General features: G+C 37.5%; 1 protein-coding gene across 1 annotated transcript in view; it reads right to left on the reverse strand.

The window, feature by feature from the left end:
• Window positions 1–19,778, reverse strand: part of LOC107570626 (ATP-binding cassette sub-family A member 1) — a 128,946-nt gene that overhangs the window by 38,914 nt on the left and 70,254 nt on the right. Inside the window, 10 exon segments of the mRNA XM_071582353.1 lie at window positions 10,056–10,248; window positions 10,331–10,429; window positions 11,701–11,828; window positions 13,090–13,229; window positions 14,482–14,514; window positions 14,693–14,800; window positions 15,474–15,522; window positions 16,391–16,593; window positions 16,681–16,744; window positions 18,021–18,223. Of these exon segments, the coding sequence (XP_071438454.1) occupies window positions 10,056–10,248; window positions 10,331–10,429; window positions 11,701–11,828; window positions 13,090–13,229; window positions 14,482–14,514; window positions 14,693–14,800; window positions 15,474–15,522; window positions 16,391–16,593; window positions 16,681–16,744; window positions 18,021–18,223 (1,220 nt within the window).

The raw sequence follows: 19,778 nt of genomic DNA on the forward strand, positions 1-19,778 counted from the left end.
TAATAATAATAATAATAATAATAATAATAATAATAAATAACATACATTTGACTCAATATCATGTTGTTATTGTTAACTAAAACATTTAAAAATAATTGTCAGTAATCGATATAAAATAAAATATAAATATTAGGTGGAAAACCTTAAATGAAAATATAAAATGTTGCCTTGACATCCAACTGAAATATGTTTAAGTTGCAGTACTAAAATTTCTGAAACTAAAATGAAAATAAAATGAACGTCAGATAGAAATGTTACAGAAACCGACAAAAAAGACACAAACCTTACAATTACTAAAATGTAAAATGAAAACTCAAAATAGGAAATTCAAAAAAGATAATTCAAAGTAATAAATACTATAATAGTATATAAATAGTACAACATCACTGCTGAAGCACCTCTTACAGTGATGACGAAAAATTAAAATCATTCACTCATCCTCATGTTGTTGTAAACCTGTTTGAGAAATAATGAAACATGTACAGTATAGATTTCCTGAGCAAGGAAAACAAATAATTTCCTGGTGTTTTTTTTTTTTTTACAGTAGTTCTGATACTCCAATAGATTGTCAAAATATTTTGCTAGGTTTGTGTGACAAAGATACATTATACAGCTGCTCTTTTTTATGTATGCATGCACGTATGTATTTTAGAGCTTGTCAGTCCCAGCACCCATTCATTTGGGATTTTCTACCAAATGTCTAATTTTTGTGTGCGGGTTTGGGAAGTTAGTGAGTAAATGAAGACAGAATCACTTTAAATGTCCGCACATTTTCACCTTTAACAGTGCATGAGATTGACACATTCACACACACACACAGATTCATCCAAACAAACCAGAATAACACACTGGAATAATAAAACCGTGTTTCTCTGGTGAGATCAGTGTGAAACTAATGACACAGAAACTGGTCTAAATGAAAGATCTGACACATGCACACACACGGGTTACACTGTCGGAGGCTTGTGATTTGTATAATGAACATCTATTTGACGCTGATTCACAGAACAGTAGTTCTGATACTCCAATAGATTGTCAAAATATTTTGCTAGGTTTGTGTGACAAAGATACATTATACAGCTGCTCTTTTTTATGTATGCATGCATGTATGTATTTTAGAGCTTGTCAGTCCCAGCGCCAATTCATTTGGGATTTTCTACCAAATGTCTAATTTTTGTGTGCGGGTTTGGGAAGTTAGTGAGTAAATGAAGACAGAATCACTTTAAATGTCCGCACATTTTCACCTTTAACAGTGCATGAGATTGACACATTCACACACACACACAGATTCATCCAAACAAACCAGAATAACACACTGGAATAATAAAACCGTGTTTCTCTGGTGAGATCAGTGTGAAACTAATGACACAGAAACTGGTCTAAATGAAAGATCTGACACATGCACACACACGGGTTACACTGTCGGAGGCTTGTGATTTGTATAATGAACATCTATTTGACGCTGATTCACAGAGCAGGAACAGAAGCACTCCAGTAATGAAATCAAAGAAATCAAAGCGGTGGTTTTGTGGCTTTTAGTCCACATCTATCAAACCAAAATTGCCCAGTTAGTCCGTTTATTCCTTTCTTGTTAACAACAATAGCTCCAACAGAAGACAAACATCACGCTTTGTATTTAATGACAAAATAAAGTTAGAATGTTGTGCATTTCATACATTGCATATCAGTAAAACATCCCAGTGATGTCAGCACTTTGAGAACGACATTCAACCAATCACATTTGAAGACAAGAACTAACTGTTTATACCTATAATAAAGTGCAAATGAACCCATTCAGTTCTTCAGCAATTCTCTGGTTCAGGAAGTTTCTCACATTATTAATAGTCCCCATTGGGTTTTTAATAAGACTTTGTTAAATAGTTATAAGCCATGAACCAAACTAACCAGCCATGAGGTGAGTTACGAAAATCGCAAACTTTAATTTGAAGCAAAAAAAAAAGTATTTGAAAATCAGTCAAAAATAAATAAATAAATGAATGAATTAAAAAAAACAAACAAAGAAGAAGTGATCTTAGACTTTAATGAGGCGAAAGAACTACAATCCCATGAAGCATCACAGATTACAATAAAAAAAGGACAGTTACTAACCAACTGCCTTAAGATGTTGATTGTGTATACAGAAACAACATTTTAAATTTATTTTAAAAATGCAGATACGTACAAATATTTAAGTAGTTTGAAAGTGCAGGGAGATTCTGTCGCAAATGAACCCATTCAGTTCTTCAGCAATTCTCTGGTTCAGGAAGTTTCTCACATTATTAATTGTCCCCATTGGGTTTTTAATAAGACTTTGTTAAATAGTTATAAGCCATGAACCAAACTAACCAGCCATGAGGTGAGTTACGAAAATCGCAAACTTTAATTTGAAGCAAAAAAAAAGTATTTGAAAATCAGTCAAAAATAAATAAATAAATGAATGAATTAAAAAAAAAAAACAAAGAAGAAGTGATCTTAGACTTTAATGAGGCGAAAGAACTACAATCCCATGAAGCATCACAGATTACAATAAAAAAAGGACAGTTACTAACCAACTGCCTTAAGATGTTGATTGTGTATACAGAAACAACATTTTAAATGTATTTTAAAAATGCAGATACGTACAAATATTTAAGTAGTTTGAAAGTGCAGGGAGATTCTGTTGCGTTAATCACAGTGCTTCGTATGAATGGGCGGGGCTAAAGAGTTTCTAATCTCTGATTGGTGGAGATTGTTTACAGAATCATGGGTAATGTAGTTTTTCAAAGATGAAAGAGATCCGCACTCCTCCAAATGCAGCTAAAAAAGCTTATTCCATTTATTATTCAGAGGTCACAAAAATGTCACATGGCACTGAGTACGGGTTAATACCCGAAAACATTCTGCACTTGCACTTTTGCACTTCTTTCTACATATTTTTGTGAGCTCTGAATAATAAATGGAATAAGCTTTTTTAGCTGCATTTGGAGGAGTGCGGATCTCTTTCATCTTTGTATCTTTGTATATTTTGGATCTACGCACCATATGTTTTTGTCTACTGGACTTTTGGACGAGTGTTTGGCGCTACTGCCTTTTTTGTGTAATGTAGTTTTTCACCAGAAATTGCAGTTGAATAGGATAATTTAAAAAATAAGTTGGCTCCAACAAAGTATATACCAGACATTAACAATCTCGTAGCTCACTCCCTCAAATTTCAATATGAAATATGTTTGAAAACGTTGTTCATCAAACTGTTTCACAGGGTCCTTTTTCACTCCAATTAAGTCTATTTCTCAGCCCTCGCAAATGACTGCAGCCTGCTAAATATCACATAAAATCTTCATCATCTGCCATAATCTCCTGTTCTCCTCTATGCAAAATTAAACGGGAGCTTTGCCAACAAATCTTACAACCAAATATTGGTCAGAAGCTGGGGTACCGTAGCAATGCAGATATGATAATGACTGCAAATGCATGCATGATAGAGTCAGAAATGAGCAGATTACACTCACATTACACACTATAAAGGACTATTATGATGTGGAGGGGTTGTTTATGTAGCTTAATATGCATAAACCCATAGTCCTATATGCATACACTGTAACAAAAAAAAGAAAAGTAAAATAAATGTCAGAACACCTTTCATATTGTTAGTTATATTTCCAGATGCACGCTTATTTCCTCATCTCTCAATCATTATTGGATTGCATTGCATTACATGTTTGGATAATTTCAATCTCATCTTACTAAGACATATTATTGAGTGACATCTGATATTTATATCATTTTACGTAAGTATCTGTTATAAAGATTTACATTACAAGCATCAGAATGTCATCTTACTTTCTGGCCACATTAATATCAGCATCTGATTTAAGAATGTGTCCATATAATATCCAATTTTACTGAAAATCACAGTGTTTCGGCGAATCTCCAATAGATTCCTATGGGATGATGTGTAAAGCAAAAATTCTCAACTAAACTGCTGGAAAAACTAAAATCAGTCTACATTTCAGACTCCTCATGGCTTCGCCTTTGTGGAGGATGACAGACGCAGTTGTGTATAATAAGAGTGAATTTATATGAGGAAAAATAAATAAAAAGGGCTTTGATGTGCTTTTCATATATCAACAAAAAAGCCAGCGAACTGATTATTGCGTCTCTAAAACGCCACAGCCTTGCAGTTAAACACAAGCTAACTCACTTCACACGCTTAACGAACACCTAACGACATCACTGACCTGTCATCGCCATGGAAACCATTGATTCATTAAGAAACCCATGCGGAGAAACCCTTTCACTTATCAAGGACACAGATAGAAAAGAGAGCGGATGAAGAATGAGTCTGATAGTGGATCAAAGAAAGTGCATGTGCTCGTGTTAGCGCATCAGCTAATGCCCGGCAAGAAGATAATCAATCAAAACTCTTTCACGGGGGTGTTTGCAGTGAAATACAGTTTACAGCTACATAAATTGCCCAGTAAGCGCTTAATGCGACACAATAGACATGGAAGGTGTTTGAAAAGGTCGCTGGGTTATTTGTGATGCTGTTTAACATTTCAGTGCAGGGTTTTCAGATCCAGAGGAACAATTACACGTAATTAAGGGGCACAATATGAATGTTAATTACTGAAAGACAAATATTTTCATTGGAAAAATAAATAACTTAAATTTATTTTCTAAAAAAGCTATCCTATGGCTTCAGAAGACATACAATATAGTGTATAAATCACTGACTATTTTTGGTGAATTTCATTGGGGTTTACATGAAGCGGCAGGTTTTACTTGAATATTGGCTTAAATTTGTGTCTGTTTGTCACACAAAGCATCACACGACTTCTGTATGAACACAAAAGAAGATATGTTGAAGCATGTTAGTAACCAAACAGTTACCGGCAGCCATTGGCTTACATGTTTTTTTTTATTTCCCATACTACGGAAGTCTATGTCTACCACTTTAGTCAATGGCTATTACTTTTAAAACCATGAGCGGTGTGAACATTTTTGGAGGAACTCTTGGTTCAACAACCAAGAAACAGATGCAGAAAGTTTGAAGTGAAAGACTGACCATTTATTTTCAGTGTATTCGGCCCAGAGCTTATGACACTTTCAGATGAAGTTTACTGAATATTTATCCCTGTGATGAATAGTTGATAGATCAGCATTCAAATGTCTCTGCACCTCTACATTTATTTTTTTAGGTAAAATAAATCAAATAAAGTCTATTTCATATTTATTACCATATTTTTCTTTTTCTGGTAAAATAATATTTTAACCCTGTAAATCATACTGTGTCATATTTGATATGTAAATTACAAATGATCTAAATGATCAAATCTTTGCTGTTAAACCTGTTGCACACAATCTACTCCATGCCTTTTGTCAAGTCAAAGCTCTTTTAGTGTAATTGTACAAACGGCCAGCTTCAGCTCCAGCTTCACGTGTCTTTCTGCTGTCAAATCTTGACTGATTTTTATCAAGTAAACGTCAGAATAACTGCAGTAATATTTCCAGAAGAACACTTACTGGACTGAAGCAGCTCAGCTTTACTTGATTCTCCATCAATAATTTTTTTTTAAGAAAAATCAGTGCGTCTCAAATCTGATCATCAGGATCTTTTGAGGAGCTTTTGTTTCCAGAAGCTTTACTTTCACTGTTCCTCAGCGGTGGTATGATCTTCACAAGCCTCCAGAACATCTCACATCTTCTGAGGAGCGATTATTTCTTCATCTCTCAATCAGCATTGCATTGCATTACATCTTTGGATCATTTAAACCTCATCTTACTGAGACATATTATTGAGTGACGACTGATATGTTTATCATTTTATGTCAGTATCTGCTGTACTGTTATATAGATCTCATTGATTTACATTACAAGCATCAGAATTTAATCTTACTTTTTGACATAAATATCAGTATCTGCACTTAATTGCATATTTTTGCTCAGTTTGAGTCTCTGAATAAAATTGTTCCTCTTCAGGAACTCGAGCTGTTCCTGGCCCCGCTTTCGCCGAGGCGGAGCAGCGGCTGTGCTCGTGGGTTTCGCGTATGGATCCGGTGGAGGGAATGTAGAGGGGCGCGTCCCTATCTATTTCATTAACCACCAGATCCAGCGCCCGCTCTCTGGGTTTCGGAAGCCCGCGCTGCGGTACTTCCCCCCTGGGGAGAGGGCGCGACGCTCCGCCTGTCTTTCTCCGAGGAGATTGATACGGAGGGCGTCAGAGAGCTCGCCAGTTGCACAAACACCAGTTACGCAAGCATATTATGCCTGATATTATAATCAACAGCATCAATGTTTGATCTTCCACCCCTGCCCGGAGCTGTGGAAGTTGTGGGTGTGGCCCCTGAGGGGGCACAACTCGTAGCTTCTGGTCTCTCAACCGAGGTTGTTGAGACCATCCTCCAATCCAGAGCTCTCCCCACGAGGAAACTGTACGCCTTGAAGTGGAAACTTTTAATTTCTTGGTGTGGAGACCGCCAGCTCGACCCAGTTAACTGCCCGGTTGTTACAGTGCTGGAGTTCGTGCAGGCCTGTTTCTCCACAGGGTTGACCCACTCCAACCATGAGCGGTGTGAACATTTTTGGAGGAACTCTTGGTTCAACAACCAAGAAACAGATGCAGAAAGTTTGAAGTGAAAGACTGACCATTTATTTTCAGTGTATTCGGCCCAGAGCTTATGACACTTTCAGATGAAGTTTACTGAATATTTATCCCTGTGATGAATAGTTGATAGATCAGCATTCAAATGTCTCTGCACCTCTACATTTATTTTTTTAGGTAAAATAAATCAAATAAAGTCTATTTCATATTTATTACCATATTTTTCTTTTTCTGGTAAAATAATATTTTAACCCTGTAAATCATACTGTGTCATATTTGATATGTAAATTACAAATGATCTAAATGATCAAATCTTTGCTGTTAAACCTGTTGCACACAATCTACTCCATGCCTTTTGTCAAGTCAAAGCTCTTTTAGTGTAATTGTACAAACGGCCAGCTTCAGCTCCAGCTTCACGTGTCTTTCTGCTGTCAAATCTTGACTGATTTTTATCAAGTAAACGTCAGAATAACTGCAGTAATATTTCCAGAAGAACACTTACTGGACTGAAGCAGCTCAGCTTTACTTGATTCTCCATCAATAATTTTTTTTTAAGAAAAATCAGTGCGTCTCAAATCTGATCATCAGGATCTTTTGAGGAGCTTTTGTTTCCAGAAGCTTTACTTTCACTGTTCCTCAGCGGTGGTATGATCTTCACAAGCCTCCAGAACATCTCACATCTTCTGAGGAGCGATTATTTCTTCATCTCTCAATCAGCATTGCATTGCATTACATCTTTGGATCATTTAAACCTCATCTTACTGAGACATATTATTGAGTGACGACTGATATGTTTATCATTTTATGTCAGTATCTGCTGTACTGTTATATAGATCTCATTGATTTACATTACAAGCATCAGAATTTAATCTTACTTTTTGACATAAATATCAGTATCTGCACTTAATTGCATATTTTTGCTCAGTTTGAGTCTCTGAATAAAATTGTTCCTCTTCAGGAACTCGAGCTGTTCCTGGCCCCGCTTTCGCCGAGGCGGAGCAGCGGCTGTGCTCGTGGGTTTCGCGTATGGATCCGGTGGAGGGAATGTAGAGGGGCGCGTCCCTATCTATTTCATTAACCACCAGATCCAGCGCCCGCTCTCTGGGTTTCGGAAGCCCGCGCTGCGGTACTTCCCCCCTGGGGAGAGGGCGCGACGCTCCGCCTGTCTTTCTCCGAGGAGATTGATACGGAGGGCGTCAGAGAGCTCGCCAGTTGCACAAACACCAGTTACGCAAGCATATTATGCCTGATATTATAATCAACAGCATCAATGTTTGATCTTCCACCCCTGCCCGGAGCTGTGGAAGTTGTGGGTGTGGCCCCTGAGGGGGCACAACTCGTAGCATTCCCTTGAGGAACTAGGGTTACATACGTAACCTGAGACGATCTGTTTTTACTTCATATTCTCACTGTATCAGACTATATGAGCCATAAAAGCCTGACAAAAAACACATATGCAAACGTTTCAAAAAATATATTTATACTTTTTATATTTTGTCGAAATAATTAAATAATGAATAAATATTAAAAAACTTATCTGATCTGACTGTGCAGTCTAAATAGCATTTTACTATTTACTAACTATTGTACATACAGTTTTAACTTTATATTATTTTAAAGACTAAATGGAATATTTAAAAATTATTAAAAGAAAGGTCTAACCAGAGAGAAAATTTAATTTGTAATTTTGAAAAGTTCATAGCTGTTATGTCAACTATACAAAGGCAAAATAAATAAATAATTAAATAACTAAATACATAACTAAATAAATAAACTATAATTTCTACTTAGTGTAAAATACTAAACATGATTTGGTACTTTTTTACACACACTTAAATTTTGTTACAGCAAAATAAATAAATAAATAAAGTGCCCCCAGTGGCTGAAGTTGACAGCAAAATTATTTTTTAATATGTTGACCTTCGAAACACCTTGACTACATGAAAAGAACAGAAGAAGAAACAAATTGTGTTGTTGCACAGAGCATGAAAAAAAAACAGAAATAGAGTTGAAAAAATATATATTTTCCCCGCACGTAACCCTTCAGGGTTTTCATGTGTGTGTGTGTGTGTGTGTTTGCTGCTGGTCTAATTAAAATAGCACTTGATGTATCTGAAACCCTGAGGCTGCGGATAAGATTTATCCAGCCTCCATCATCCCAAAACATCCATGAGTATGATTCAAGACAAAACATTTCATCTCTCTCTCTCTCTTTCTGTGTGTGTGTGTGTGTGTGTGTGTGTGTGTAGAACCCTTTCCTTAGTTTAGTAAAACCAGTACTTGAGCAAATGTTTGCAAACTGGGTCAGCTGAGTGTGTGTGTGTGTGTGTGTGTGTGTGTGTGTTTTCAGCAGTATATACTCAAAGAAAGCTTGTTTACCGAGAGAGAATCAGAGGAGATTCTAAGTTTAAACTCAGAGTTGCAAAGGAGTGATTTGCATTTGTGCTAGAACCCTTTCCTTAGTTTAGTAAAACCAGTACTTGAGCAAATGTTTGCAAACTGGGTCAGCTGAGTGTGTGTGTGTGTGTGTGTGTGTGTGTGTGTGTGTGTGTGTGTGTTTTCAGCAGTATATACTCGGAGAAAGCTTGTTTACCGAGAGAGAATCAGAGGAGATTCTAAGTTTAAACTCAGAGTTGCAAAGGAGTGATTTGCATTTGTGCTGACACACCGACACACAGAAATTCAGTCTGCCAGATTCAAGAGATGCTACAGACTAAATATGATAATGAACCTATGTGTCTCAAGACCCGTTTTCACCTGGATGAACAATGTTCCTTCTGCTGTGAAATTGTTGATCGTTTAATTATGGCTCATTAGTTTCTGTTCAGAGAAGTTGGACAAACCATTTCTCTCTGACAATCCACACATATTATATGTAGTGAACATTGCATGTGCGTGAACAGTGCATTTCCCTGAGATGATTCTGAAGACGATTCAATTTCAAGTAAACATTGTGTCTTCAATTTCATAATTTCGCATTTTAGTATTTGACAAGCTACAATAAAGGTTTTCTGGTTTTTCAAATTGCTGATTCTTTTACAAATTGCAAAAAAAAACCAGGAGGGTCAATTTGACCTCAGTGCAAAAGATTTGTACAGTCTTTCCAAAAAGCATCAATGTTTTGAATCTTTGCATGCACATACATGACCCTAAATTAGAAATATTTACCTATTATTTACGAAAATAGGTATTATTTACCTATTATTATGAAATATTTAATTGAGTGTGGGTCAAATCGACCTGCAATACAAAAAGAGGGTTTTAATGCATTAGTTAAAATGAACCTACGTGTTATTGGTTAAAGGGATAGTTCACCCAAAACTGAAAATTCAAAGCAACACTATTGCAGTTGGCCAAAATAAAGCAGAAGCCATTGGCATAAAGCTGCATCAGCAATGTGCAGGCAATAATTGGCAACTGAATGCGACTTCGGCCAGTGGCCATTCACCAGTGTGTGATAGTGTGTGTGTCTGACCTGCGGTGGCGGTAAACCGCCGGCTCCGAGCGGGCAGTCGGGGAGCATGAAGCTGCGCTGCGGTGTGCTGCACTGGCAGTCTGGCGACGGGTTCTCCATGCTCCAGTTCCCCTTCTCAAAGATCTCAGTGATGGATGGATCCACTGCTGGAGTGAACCAAATATTGCCTCCCACCGGGTTACACGGTAATTTACTGAAGGAGGAACAGGAAACACACAGTCAGCTGCTACACTGGTGGGTGTGTGTGTGTGTGTGTGTGTGTGTGTGTTGCTCACGGTATGGGGTTGGTGCTCATGCAGCGCGTCCCAAATCCTGGTGAACTGAGCAGAGCATTCGTCACTCTCTCCACCTGATCTACAGCAGGATCATCAAAACTACAACATACACACAAGACTCGTTATTGACAAAGGAAATGAGTGTGTCTCGTGTAGTCATTATAATTAGCTTTATATGTACACTGTGCAAAAAAATATTTGTTATGTTTTTGAAAGAAGTCTCTTCTGCTCAGCAAGGCTGCATTTATTTGAACAACTATACAGTAAAATACAGTGAAATTGTATAATTTAAAATAACAGTTTTATATGTAAATATACAGTATGTGACCCTGGACCACAAAACCAGTCATAAGGGTAAATTTTTTTTTAATTGAGATGTATACATTATCTGAAAGCTGAATAAATAATCTTTCCACTGATGTATGGTTTGTTAGGAATCATCAAAACTACAACATGCACACAAGACTCGTTATTGACAAAGGAAATGAGTGTGTCTCGTGTAGTCATTATAATTAGCTTTATATGTACACTGTGCAAAAAAATATTTTTTATGTTTTTGAAAGAAGTCTCTTCTGCTCAGCAAGGCTGCATTTATTTGAACAACTATACAGTAAAATACAGTGAAATTGTATAATTTAAAATAACAGTTTTATATGTAAATATACAGTATGTGACCCTGGACCACAAAACCAGTCATAAGGGTCAATTTTTTTTAAATTGAGATGTATACATTATCTGAAAGCTGAATAAATAATCTTTCCACTGATGTATGGTTTGTTAGGACAATATTTGGCCGAGATACAAAGAAAATCGCCTTTAAAGTTGTCCAAACGAAGTTCTTAGCAATGCATATTACTAATCAAAAATTAAGTTTTGATATATTTACAGTAGGACATTTATAAAATATCTTCATGGAACATGATCTTTACTTAATATCCTAATGATTTTTGGCATAAAAAAAAATCGATAATTTTGACACATACAATGTATTGTTGGCTATTGCTACAAATATACCCCAGCGACTTAAGACTGTTTTGTGCTCCAGGGTCACATATAATTTATTCCTGTGATGAAAGCTGTATTTTCAGCATCATTACTCCAGTCTTGAGTGCCACATGATCTTCAGAAATCATTCTAATATACAGTACTGATCTGCTGCTCAAGAAACATTTCTGATTATTATCAATGTTGAAAACAGTTGTGCTGCTTCATACTTCTGTGAAAACCATGATACACTTTATTTTTCAGGATTCACAGATTAATAGAAAGTTCAAAAGAACAGCATTTCTTTAAAATAGAATGCATCAATCAATCAATCAATCAACCAATCATATTGTGCCAAATTTCACCAAGTTAATGTGTGTGTGTACCTATAGAAGGTATTCTGTGGAGCTCCATACATCCAGGGCTGAAGCTCCAGATTGGGATATTCAACAAACGGAGGAACAATCAGAGAGAAGATGAGAGCCAGACACACGAAGAACGCCGGCATCACAACCTAATACACACACACACACACACACACACACACACACACACACTCAATACAAATGCATTTAAGGGAGTTTAACTGTCTGGCAATCATAATCTAACAGAATACAGGTTTAAAAGTGAATTTCATTGAGATGCACTTATTGAATGTTTAAGGCAAAGTGCTATTTAAGCAAATGGATTGAGGGCGCTTAGTGAACAAGTTGCAGGTTTGTGTTGAAACACCATGTGTCAAAGTGGCTCGAGTTTTTAACGCATTGCCCCTCTCTCTTTCTCCCTTTCTCTCTCTCTGGCAGATGAGTGTCATGTGCTTGTGTTGGCTTAGTTAAATGTGTAAAAGGGTTTGATTAAACACTTTCAAAAATTGGCACTGTCACCCTTCATTCCCAGCATAATTAATTTCTCTCTATTCTTCCGCTCTGATATCTCTCCAAATGTTCTCCTTTCATTCCATCCCTCCGCTGACAGACGGAGCGAAACCAGTGCACACAAAACCTGCGAGGGAGAGACAGGCTGCATAGGAGTCGACGACACGGCTTCACTCCAGCTGATTAATTACACTCCGTGATTGTCCAATTAATTCAAACACCCAATTCAAACACTCTCTGTTTACACTGAGGAAAATGTAAATGTGCCGGAGACGGAGAAGGCATCGGGAATAATGAAAGAGAAAACAATGGAACATCTTTCCCCTGAGAGAACCAGGGTGACGAGCATCAGCCAATATGAAAAAATGAAAAATATGCACAATGATGGTGGCTATTTGACCAAGAGCTGAGAACATTACATGGCCTGTAATTACATACTGTACATACGGCCTTTATAAACCCTGCAGTAACAGATATAAATTTGCAGCAGTTTTTGGCACAAATCACAGAAAGCTAAATTCTGGTGTCCATGCAATCACTTGTATACACATATTCCTTCTCGACAGGCTATACATGTGTTTAATAAATGCAAGCATTATAGGAAGTCTTCAACTGCAATTTGAACCAAAACTCGTTCAGTTCCTGAGCTCAAACACATTGAGCTCATGCTTTGCTAAAGAACACGTTCATGAGCTCACAGACAAGTGTTTTTGCTTTTGATGGGCCAGTGCATTTGGTGCTAAATGGTTTTGCTTGGATTCATGCTGCAGCTCAGACCTGCCTAAACCTATTAAATTCACACAGCTACAGAATGTAAAATAGAGAGAGAGATTTACTTGAAGGAGCAAAATGAGTGCAAGAGGGTTTTTACGGGGTATTTCATGTGTCTGATGATTTTACCTGAGCGATGATTCCCCTCCGGCTTCTGCGGGCATGGTGGAAACGTTTGATAAAAAGAGCTAAAAACTGCTGTTTGATCAGTGACCAACCCATGATGACGTACGACCCTTTGCCATTCGCACACATGGGCCGCTGGGTGTCTGTAACATACACAACAGTCTCACACAGTGCTTAACTACTACAGTCTGAAATATTACAGCTAACTTAACTATTATAGCTACCTCACTGTTACAGCCACCTTTACTGTTACAGCTGCCTCACTTATATAGCTACCTTAACTATTAGAGCTGTCTGAAGTACTTCATGGACCCCACAGTTATAACTGCCACACTGTTACAGCTACCTCATTGTTACAGCGGCTTCACTGTTACAACTGACTCAACTATTACACCTGCTTCAAATAGCTTTGCTACCACACTGTCACAGCCGCCTCTCTCTTACACAGCTAACTTAACTGTTACAGCCACCTTACTGTTACAGTTCCTCATTGTTACAGCTACATTATCTGTTACAACTGACTCAACTTTTACACCTGCTTCAAATATATTTGCTAACACTGTTACAGCAGTCACAGTGTTACAGCTACCTTAACTATTACACCAGCCTCAGCTACTTCATATACCGCACAGTTACAGCTACTTTATTTTTAAAGCCACCTCACTGTTACAAATGAATCACTGTTACAGCTACCTTAACTATGAGTTGACTCAACTATACAGTAATAGCTGCCTCGATTATTTTAGCTACCACAGTTACAGCACTTCATTGTTACATTCAAGTTCAGTTTAAGTGCTGGATATTTACATCCATACATTAGAGAATTACTGTTGTGAAAATACTGTATCATCGCAATTAGCCTGAAACAAGAGTACCACAATATTGTAGCACAGCTAAACTTACAGATAACTCACTTTCACAGCCACCTCACTATTACAGCTTACAGTAACCATAATTATTAAAGCTGCCTTATCACTACAGCTAGCTCACTCATACAGCTGGCTTACTATTACATGTTTAGTGTTGGAAACAAGGAATAACTTTGACTTACCCTCCACGCGACTAGTGAATTTAACCTTTGAATTATTTTAGCTACCAGTTACAGCACTTCATTGTTACATTCAAGTTCAGTTTAAGTGCTGGATATTTACATCCATACATTAGAGAATTACTGTTGTGAAAATACTGTATCATCGCAATTAGCCTGAAACAAGAGTACCACAATATTGTAGCACAGCTAAACTTACAGATAACTCACTTTCACAGCCACCTCACTATTACAGCTTACAGTAACCATAATTATTAAAGCTGCCTTATCACTACAGCTAGCTCACTCATACAGCTGGCTTACTATTACATGTTTAGTGTTGGAAACAAGGAATAACTTTGACTTACCCTCCACGCGACTAGTGAATTTAACCTTTGCATCTGTTTCAAAACAAGGAGGAAAAAATACAGAGCAGTGATATGATACAAAGCCATTATTTTCTCAGTATCAATTTAATTTTTCAAAAGATCAGCTTGTAAATGAATGGGCCAGTATGTTTATTTCCATTCACATATAAGCGTACAGTGGATATATGTGTCAGTTTTCGTTTGAGCGCACCATTTTTCACAGCGTTCGCATCTTTGCCTTCCAGTGCTGAGCTGATAGTCTGTATTCCTGATATCCTTGAGCTGCTTCTGCGCTTTTGTTTAAGAGTTTCTTTCTTATCTGTGAGACATTAACACACACACACACACACACACACACACACACACACAACAGAGGTTATTCGGGAGGAGTGTGATACTTTCAGCTTATTCATCTGGCCTGTTCTTATCTGCGCATGCATTAACCCACTTATAAACACGATCACACACACTCTGAGGTGAGACAGGAGAGTACAATTGCAACACTTCATCTCAGCCCTTATTTGAGTCGCCTGTTCTTATCAGAGACAAACCGTAAGGCCCTTAAAATAAACCGAATATCCTTCTAAAGGTTCCCACTGTTAGAAAGGAGAGGTCCAGGTTTACATTTAACGAGATCCCCGAACATTTTAATCTGAATTTAACAGCTTGAGTGGCACATTTCAGTGCAGTTGTTTTATGAAACTGTCACCATGTAGTTCAGCTTTGCAAAGCGTCAGCATCTTTTACATAGATGCAGCAACAGTTAAAGAGTTAAAATATGACTGGTAAAAACAGAAACAATAAAGTAATGTATAAACTATATTAAAGAGTATATTATTATTATTATTATTATTATTAAAGAGAGATGTAATCCTTTTAAAATGACATTTCATATCAATAACTTGCATCAAGCATCTTGTATAAACTTTTGAGATGGTGATACTTTATATTAAAGTGTAAAATGAAATGAATATTAATATATATGAGGTTACCATGGGACTCCACGTCAACACCCGTGTCTTCAGCCACCTTCAGAAAAATCTGTGAAATTAAACACCAGGAAACAGTGACATTTTTAAGAAATTAATACTTTTTTTTTCAGTGAGGACACTTGAAATTGATCAAAAGTGACAGTAAGTAAATTATAATGTTACACAAGAATTCCTTTTTGAATAAATGCTGTTCTTTTGAACTCTCAAAATCATGAAAATAAAATGCATCATGGTTTTCCACAAATCAATCAATCAATCAATCAATCAATCAATCAATCAATAAATCAATAAATCAGTCAATCAATCAATCAATCAATCAATCAATCAATCATCAGAAATGTTTCTTGAGCAGCAGATCAGCATATTATACTGATTTCTGAAGATCATGTGACACTGAAGACTGGAGTAATGATGCTGAAAATACAGTTTTGATCACAGAAATAAATTACATTTTATAGTATATTCACATAGAAAACACTTATTTTAAATTGTAATAATATTTCATAATTTCACAGCATGACATTTTATATATATGACAATTATTTTCTGCATCTGTGACACTGAAAATTTAAACAGGGATATTTATTAAATTCCTAAATAAATTCAACTAAACAGACTGGTTTACTGGTCTATTTGATATCAGCCTTTCGATGAAAAGAACTGAAAATGCCATGTAATTGATGTGTTTAGCGTAAAATAGAGGGATGGGGTCATTAATGTCAATTAGGTTATTTAATAAGACCTTTAATGATTTTGATAAATCAATAGTCGGTGTGATGCATTGATCTGCAGCTAACTATCTGCAGCTCTGCATTTGCTCATCAAAGCCAAATGTGAAACGCAAACCGATGCATTGGTGTAAAGTGAAACACAATAGGCCACACGTGTAAATGTCACCGATGTGACCCGATGTGTACCTCCTCCAGACTCGTGTCTGATATCCCGTAGCTGGTGACGCCCAGAGCGCTCTTCTCCAGATCCAGCTCTTTAAAGAGGGACGCGAAGCTGCCGTTTGTGGCGCCTGTATACGGCAGCACGTACACCAGCTCTTGACCTACGACCTCCAGAAACTCGGCCTCCGGCACGTGCCGCCGCACCAGTCGACTCAGATCTGCCACGTCTGATCAGGAGGAACAGGAAAATGCATTTATACAGTTGCATAATGACACTGTGAGTGTGTTCATTAGAGAGCGAGTGAGCTGTGGACCTGTCGGATCCAGACTGCTGATGCTGTCACTGCAGATTCCTTCATCCACGCTGAATTTATCACACTGTCGGACACACACACAAAAGGAATATGAAAAACTTTAACCACATGGTTGCTAGTAGAGATGGGACATAACTAGTCAACTAGTTCAACTAGTTTTACCTGACAGTGTTGTTTAGCTGTTTTTGACATTTTACAAGGTAAAACACTCTAGGAACAGCAGTGCCTTTAAATGAATCCCCTTTGAGGTTTAAAAATTGTGCATATCTTGTAACTTCTTAATATGATAAATCAGATATGCCCACATCAGGGCCCAAAAAGTGGAATTGAAGCATATCTTCATTTCTATATATAATTTTTTTTATTATTGAAATGTACCAAAAATAGGTCAAGTTGATTAAAAAAGTGCACATTTTAATATATGCGACCCTGCAGCACAAAAGCAGTGTTAAGTCGCTGGGGGATATTTGTAGCAATAGCCAACAATACATTGTATGGGTCAAAATTATCCATTTTTCTTTTATGCCAAAAATCATTAGGATATTAAGTAAAGATCATGTTCCATGAAGATATTTTGTAAATTTCCTACCGCAAATATATCAAAACTTAATTTTGCATTGCTAAGGTCTTCATTTTGACAACTTTAAAGATGATTTTCTCAATATTTAGATTTTTTTTGCACCCTCAGATTCCAGATTTTCAAATAGTTGTATCTCGGCCAAATATTGTCCGATCCTAACAAACCTTACATCAATGGAAAGCTTATTTATTCAGCTTATGATGATGCATAAATCTCAATTTAAAAAAATTGACCCTTATGACTGGTTTTGTGCTCCAGGGTCACATGTTAGAGTTGGATATAATTCAAAACGTTTGGCCCACAATAAGTGGCCCTCAGTAAAGTGTAATTTTTGGCCCTTAATAAAACATGTGGGCACCTCTGTTGTAAATATTACCAGTGTTGTTATTTTTAATTAAAATGACAAAAAAAAGTTAGCGTGTGTAAAATAAATTCAAATATAAATATCTGATAACAAATGAAAATCAGAAATGAAACAAGTTTAATAATAACTTAAAAATTACAATGAAAACTGAAAATATAAAAAAGCTAATAAATAAATACTATAATAATACATAAAAAACTCTAAAAAACAATGAATATCATTGAATATTATATGAATATATATATATATTTTTGTGTGTGTTTGTCTAATTTATTGTTTGTGTTGTGTGTAGAAGGCCTGAACTTGTTCACTGCAACCTAATTCAACTAAGGGTACAAATAAAGTAAACTGAACAAACGGCTGACTGATTTTTGAGTGTTGCCAGGGCTAGTTTACCTCTTTAATCGCTGGGGCCCGTTGTGCCATGACTCGCTCCTGATTGGCCCGCGCGATCGTCAGGTAATAGCCTCTACCGTACGTCTTCTTGAGGAAGAGCGAGGAGCCGCAGCAGCAGACGCGGCCGTGCGAGATGATGGCGATACGATCGCCCAGAATATCCGCTTCATCCATGTGATGCGTCGACAGGATGATGGTACGACCTGGAAGAGAAAAACCATCAAAGTTCAGCAGCGAGCGTGCAATTCTGAAGGGCTCGTGCTCATTTGAATGGATAGGACACGTTTGAAGTGCAGGTGCACTGGATAACAGCATGCTCTATATATAGACGCCTTTATATCTCACTCTTTCTCTGCCTGTATAGAAAAAGTGTTTTGTATTCGCCGGAGCTCCCGCTGAAGCCAGACACCCGCGGGGCTCAGCGCCGGCATTATTTCTGCTCTGCCTGTGTGACGAGGCAGTGGGAGATCAAGGCGTCTGTCCTTTGACTTGCCGAGAGCAGAAATATCATGAAATATCATGCATCTGCGCTTCCCAAAGGCAGACGTGAAACCTGGCAGAGAAACTCGTGTTTATATTGAGAGACGCTGATGTTGGACGCTGTAAAGCAGCGATCTGGACACGATGAGTGTCTGTTGACTATAAAAACAAAGCTTTGAAATGGAAAACGTGTTTAACTCTTTGTCGCAGAGCTGTATGTACAGGGTTTCTGCAAGAAGAAGAAGAAATCGAATGGAACACAATACATCAATGTGATCTCTAAATGTAAATGTCTTGTATTAGCAATGCTTTAAAATCTGAAAACACAACAGATCTCCATTACTTTTTAATTCATTTTACACAAATAGCTTGAATATCTCTGCTCTACTAAAATATGGAGTTAGTTTATACTGTACTTAAAAAAAAGAAGTGTGGGTGTGTGTGTGTGTGTGCGTGTGCATTTGCGTGTGTTTGTGTGTGTGTGTGTGTGTGTGCGCGCGTTTGTGCGTGTGTGTGTGTGTGTGCGTGTTTGTGTGTGTGTGTGTGTATGTGTGCGTGTGCATTTGCGTGTGTTTGTGTGTGCGTTTGTGTGTGTGCGTGTTTGTGTGTGCGCGCGTTTGTGCGTGTGTGTGTGTGTGTGTGTCTGTGTGTGTGCGTGTGCGGGTTTGTGTGTGTGTGTGTGTGTGTTTGTGTGTGTGTGTGTGTGTTTGTGTGTGTGTGTGTGTGTGTGTGCGTGTGTGCATTTGTGTGTGTGTGTTTGTGTGTGTGTGTGTGTGTTTGTGTGGCTGTGTGTGTGTGTGTGTGCGTGTGCGTTTGTGTGTGTGTGTGTGTGTGTGTTTGTGTGTGTGTGTGTGTTTGTGTGTCTGTGTGTGTGCATTTGTGTGTGTGTGTGAGAGACAAAAGGCCACTCTCGGCCAAATTAACTGCACTAGAGCACATCATTTCATTTTCCCAAATTATTAATCAGACAATAATCGGCTGCACTAATCAAACGATCATCAGCTGCTCTCTAATTACACACGCTATCCAGCTGAAATGGGCTGAATATGCGAGTTCAGTCCCCAGAGGACCGCAGGACTTATTAGTATTGACAATAAGTATAAATTAAAAGTGTAATATTGTTATTACGGATTTAACAAGCTGCCACTGTGCAGCAGAGTTTAACGCTGACATCTCAGCACCTCAAGTACGGGACCTAAGACACTAATCACAAACGACAAGACAAATAAACACAACAGAACAAAGATAGTGAAGTAAGAAACACTGCAGAACAGTGTT

Source organism: Sinocyclocheilus grahami, unplaced genomic scaffold (assembly GCF_001515645.1).
Source record: "Sinocyclocheilus grahami isolate Dianchi unplaced genomic scaffold, SAMN03320097.WGS_v1.1 scaffold1485.1, whole genome shotgun sequence".
NCBI classification, from domain to species: Eukaryota; Metazoa; Chordata; class Actinopteri; order Cypriniformes; family Cyprinidae; genus Sinocyclocheilus; species Sinocyclocheilus grahami.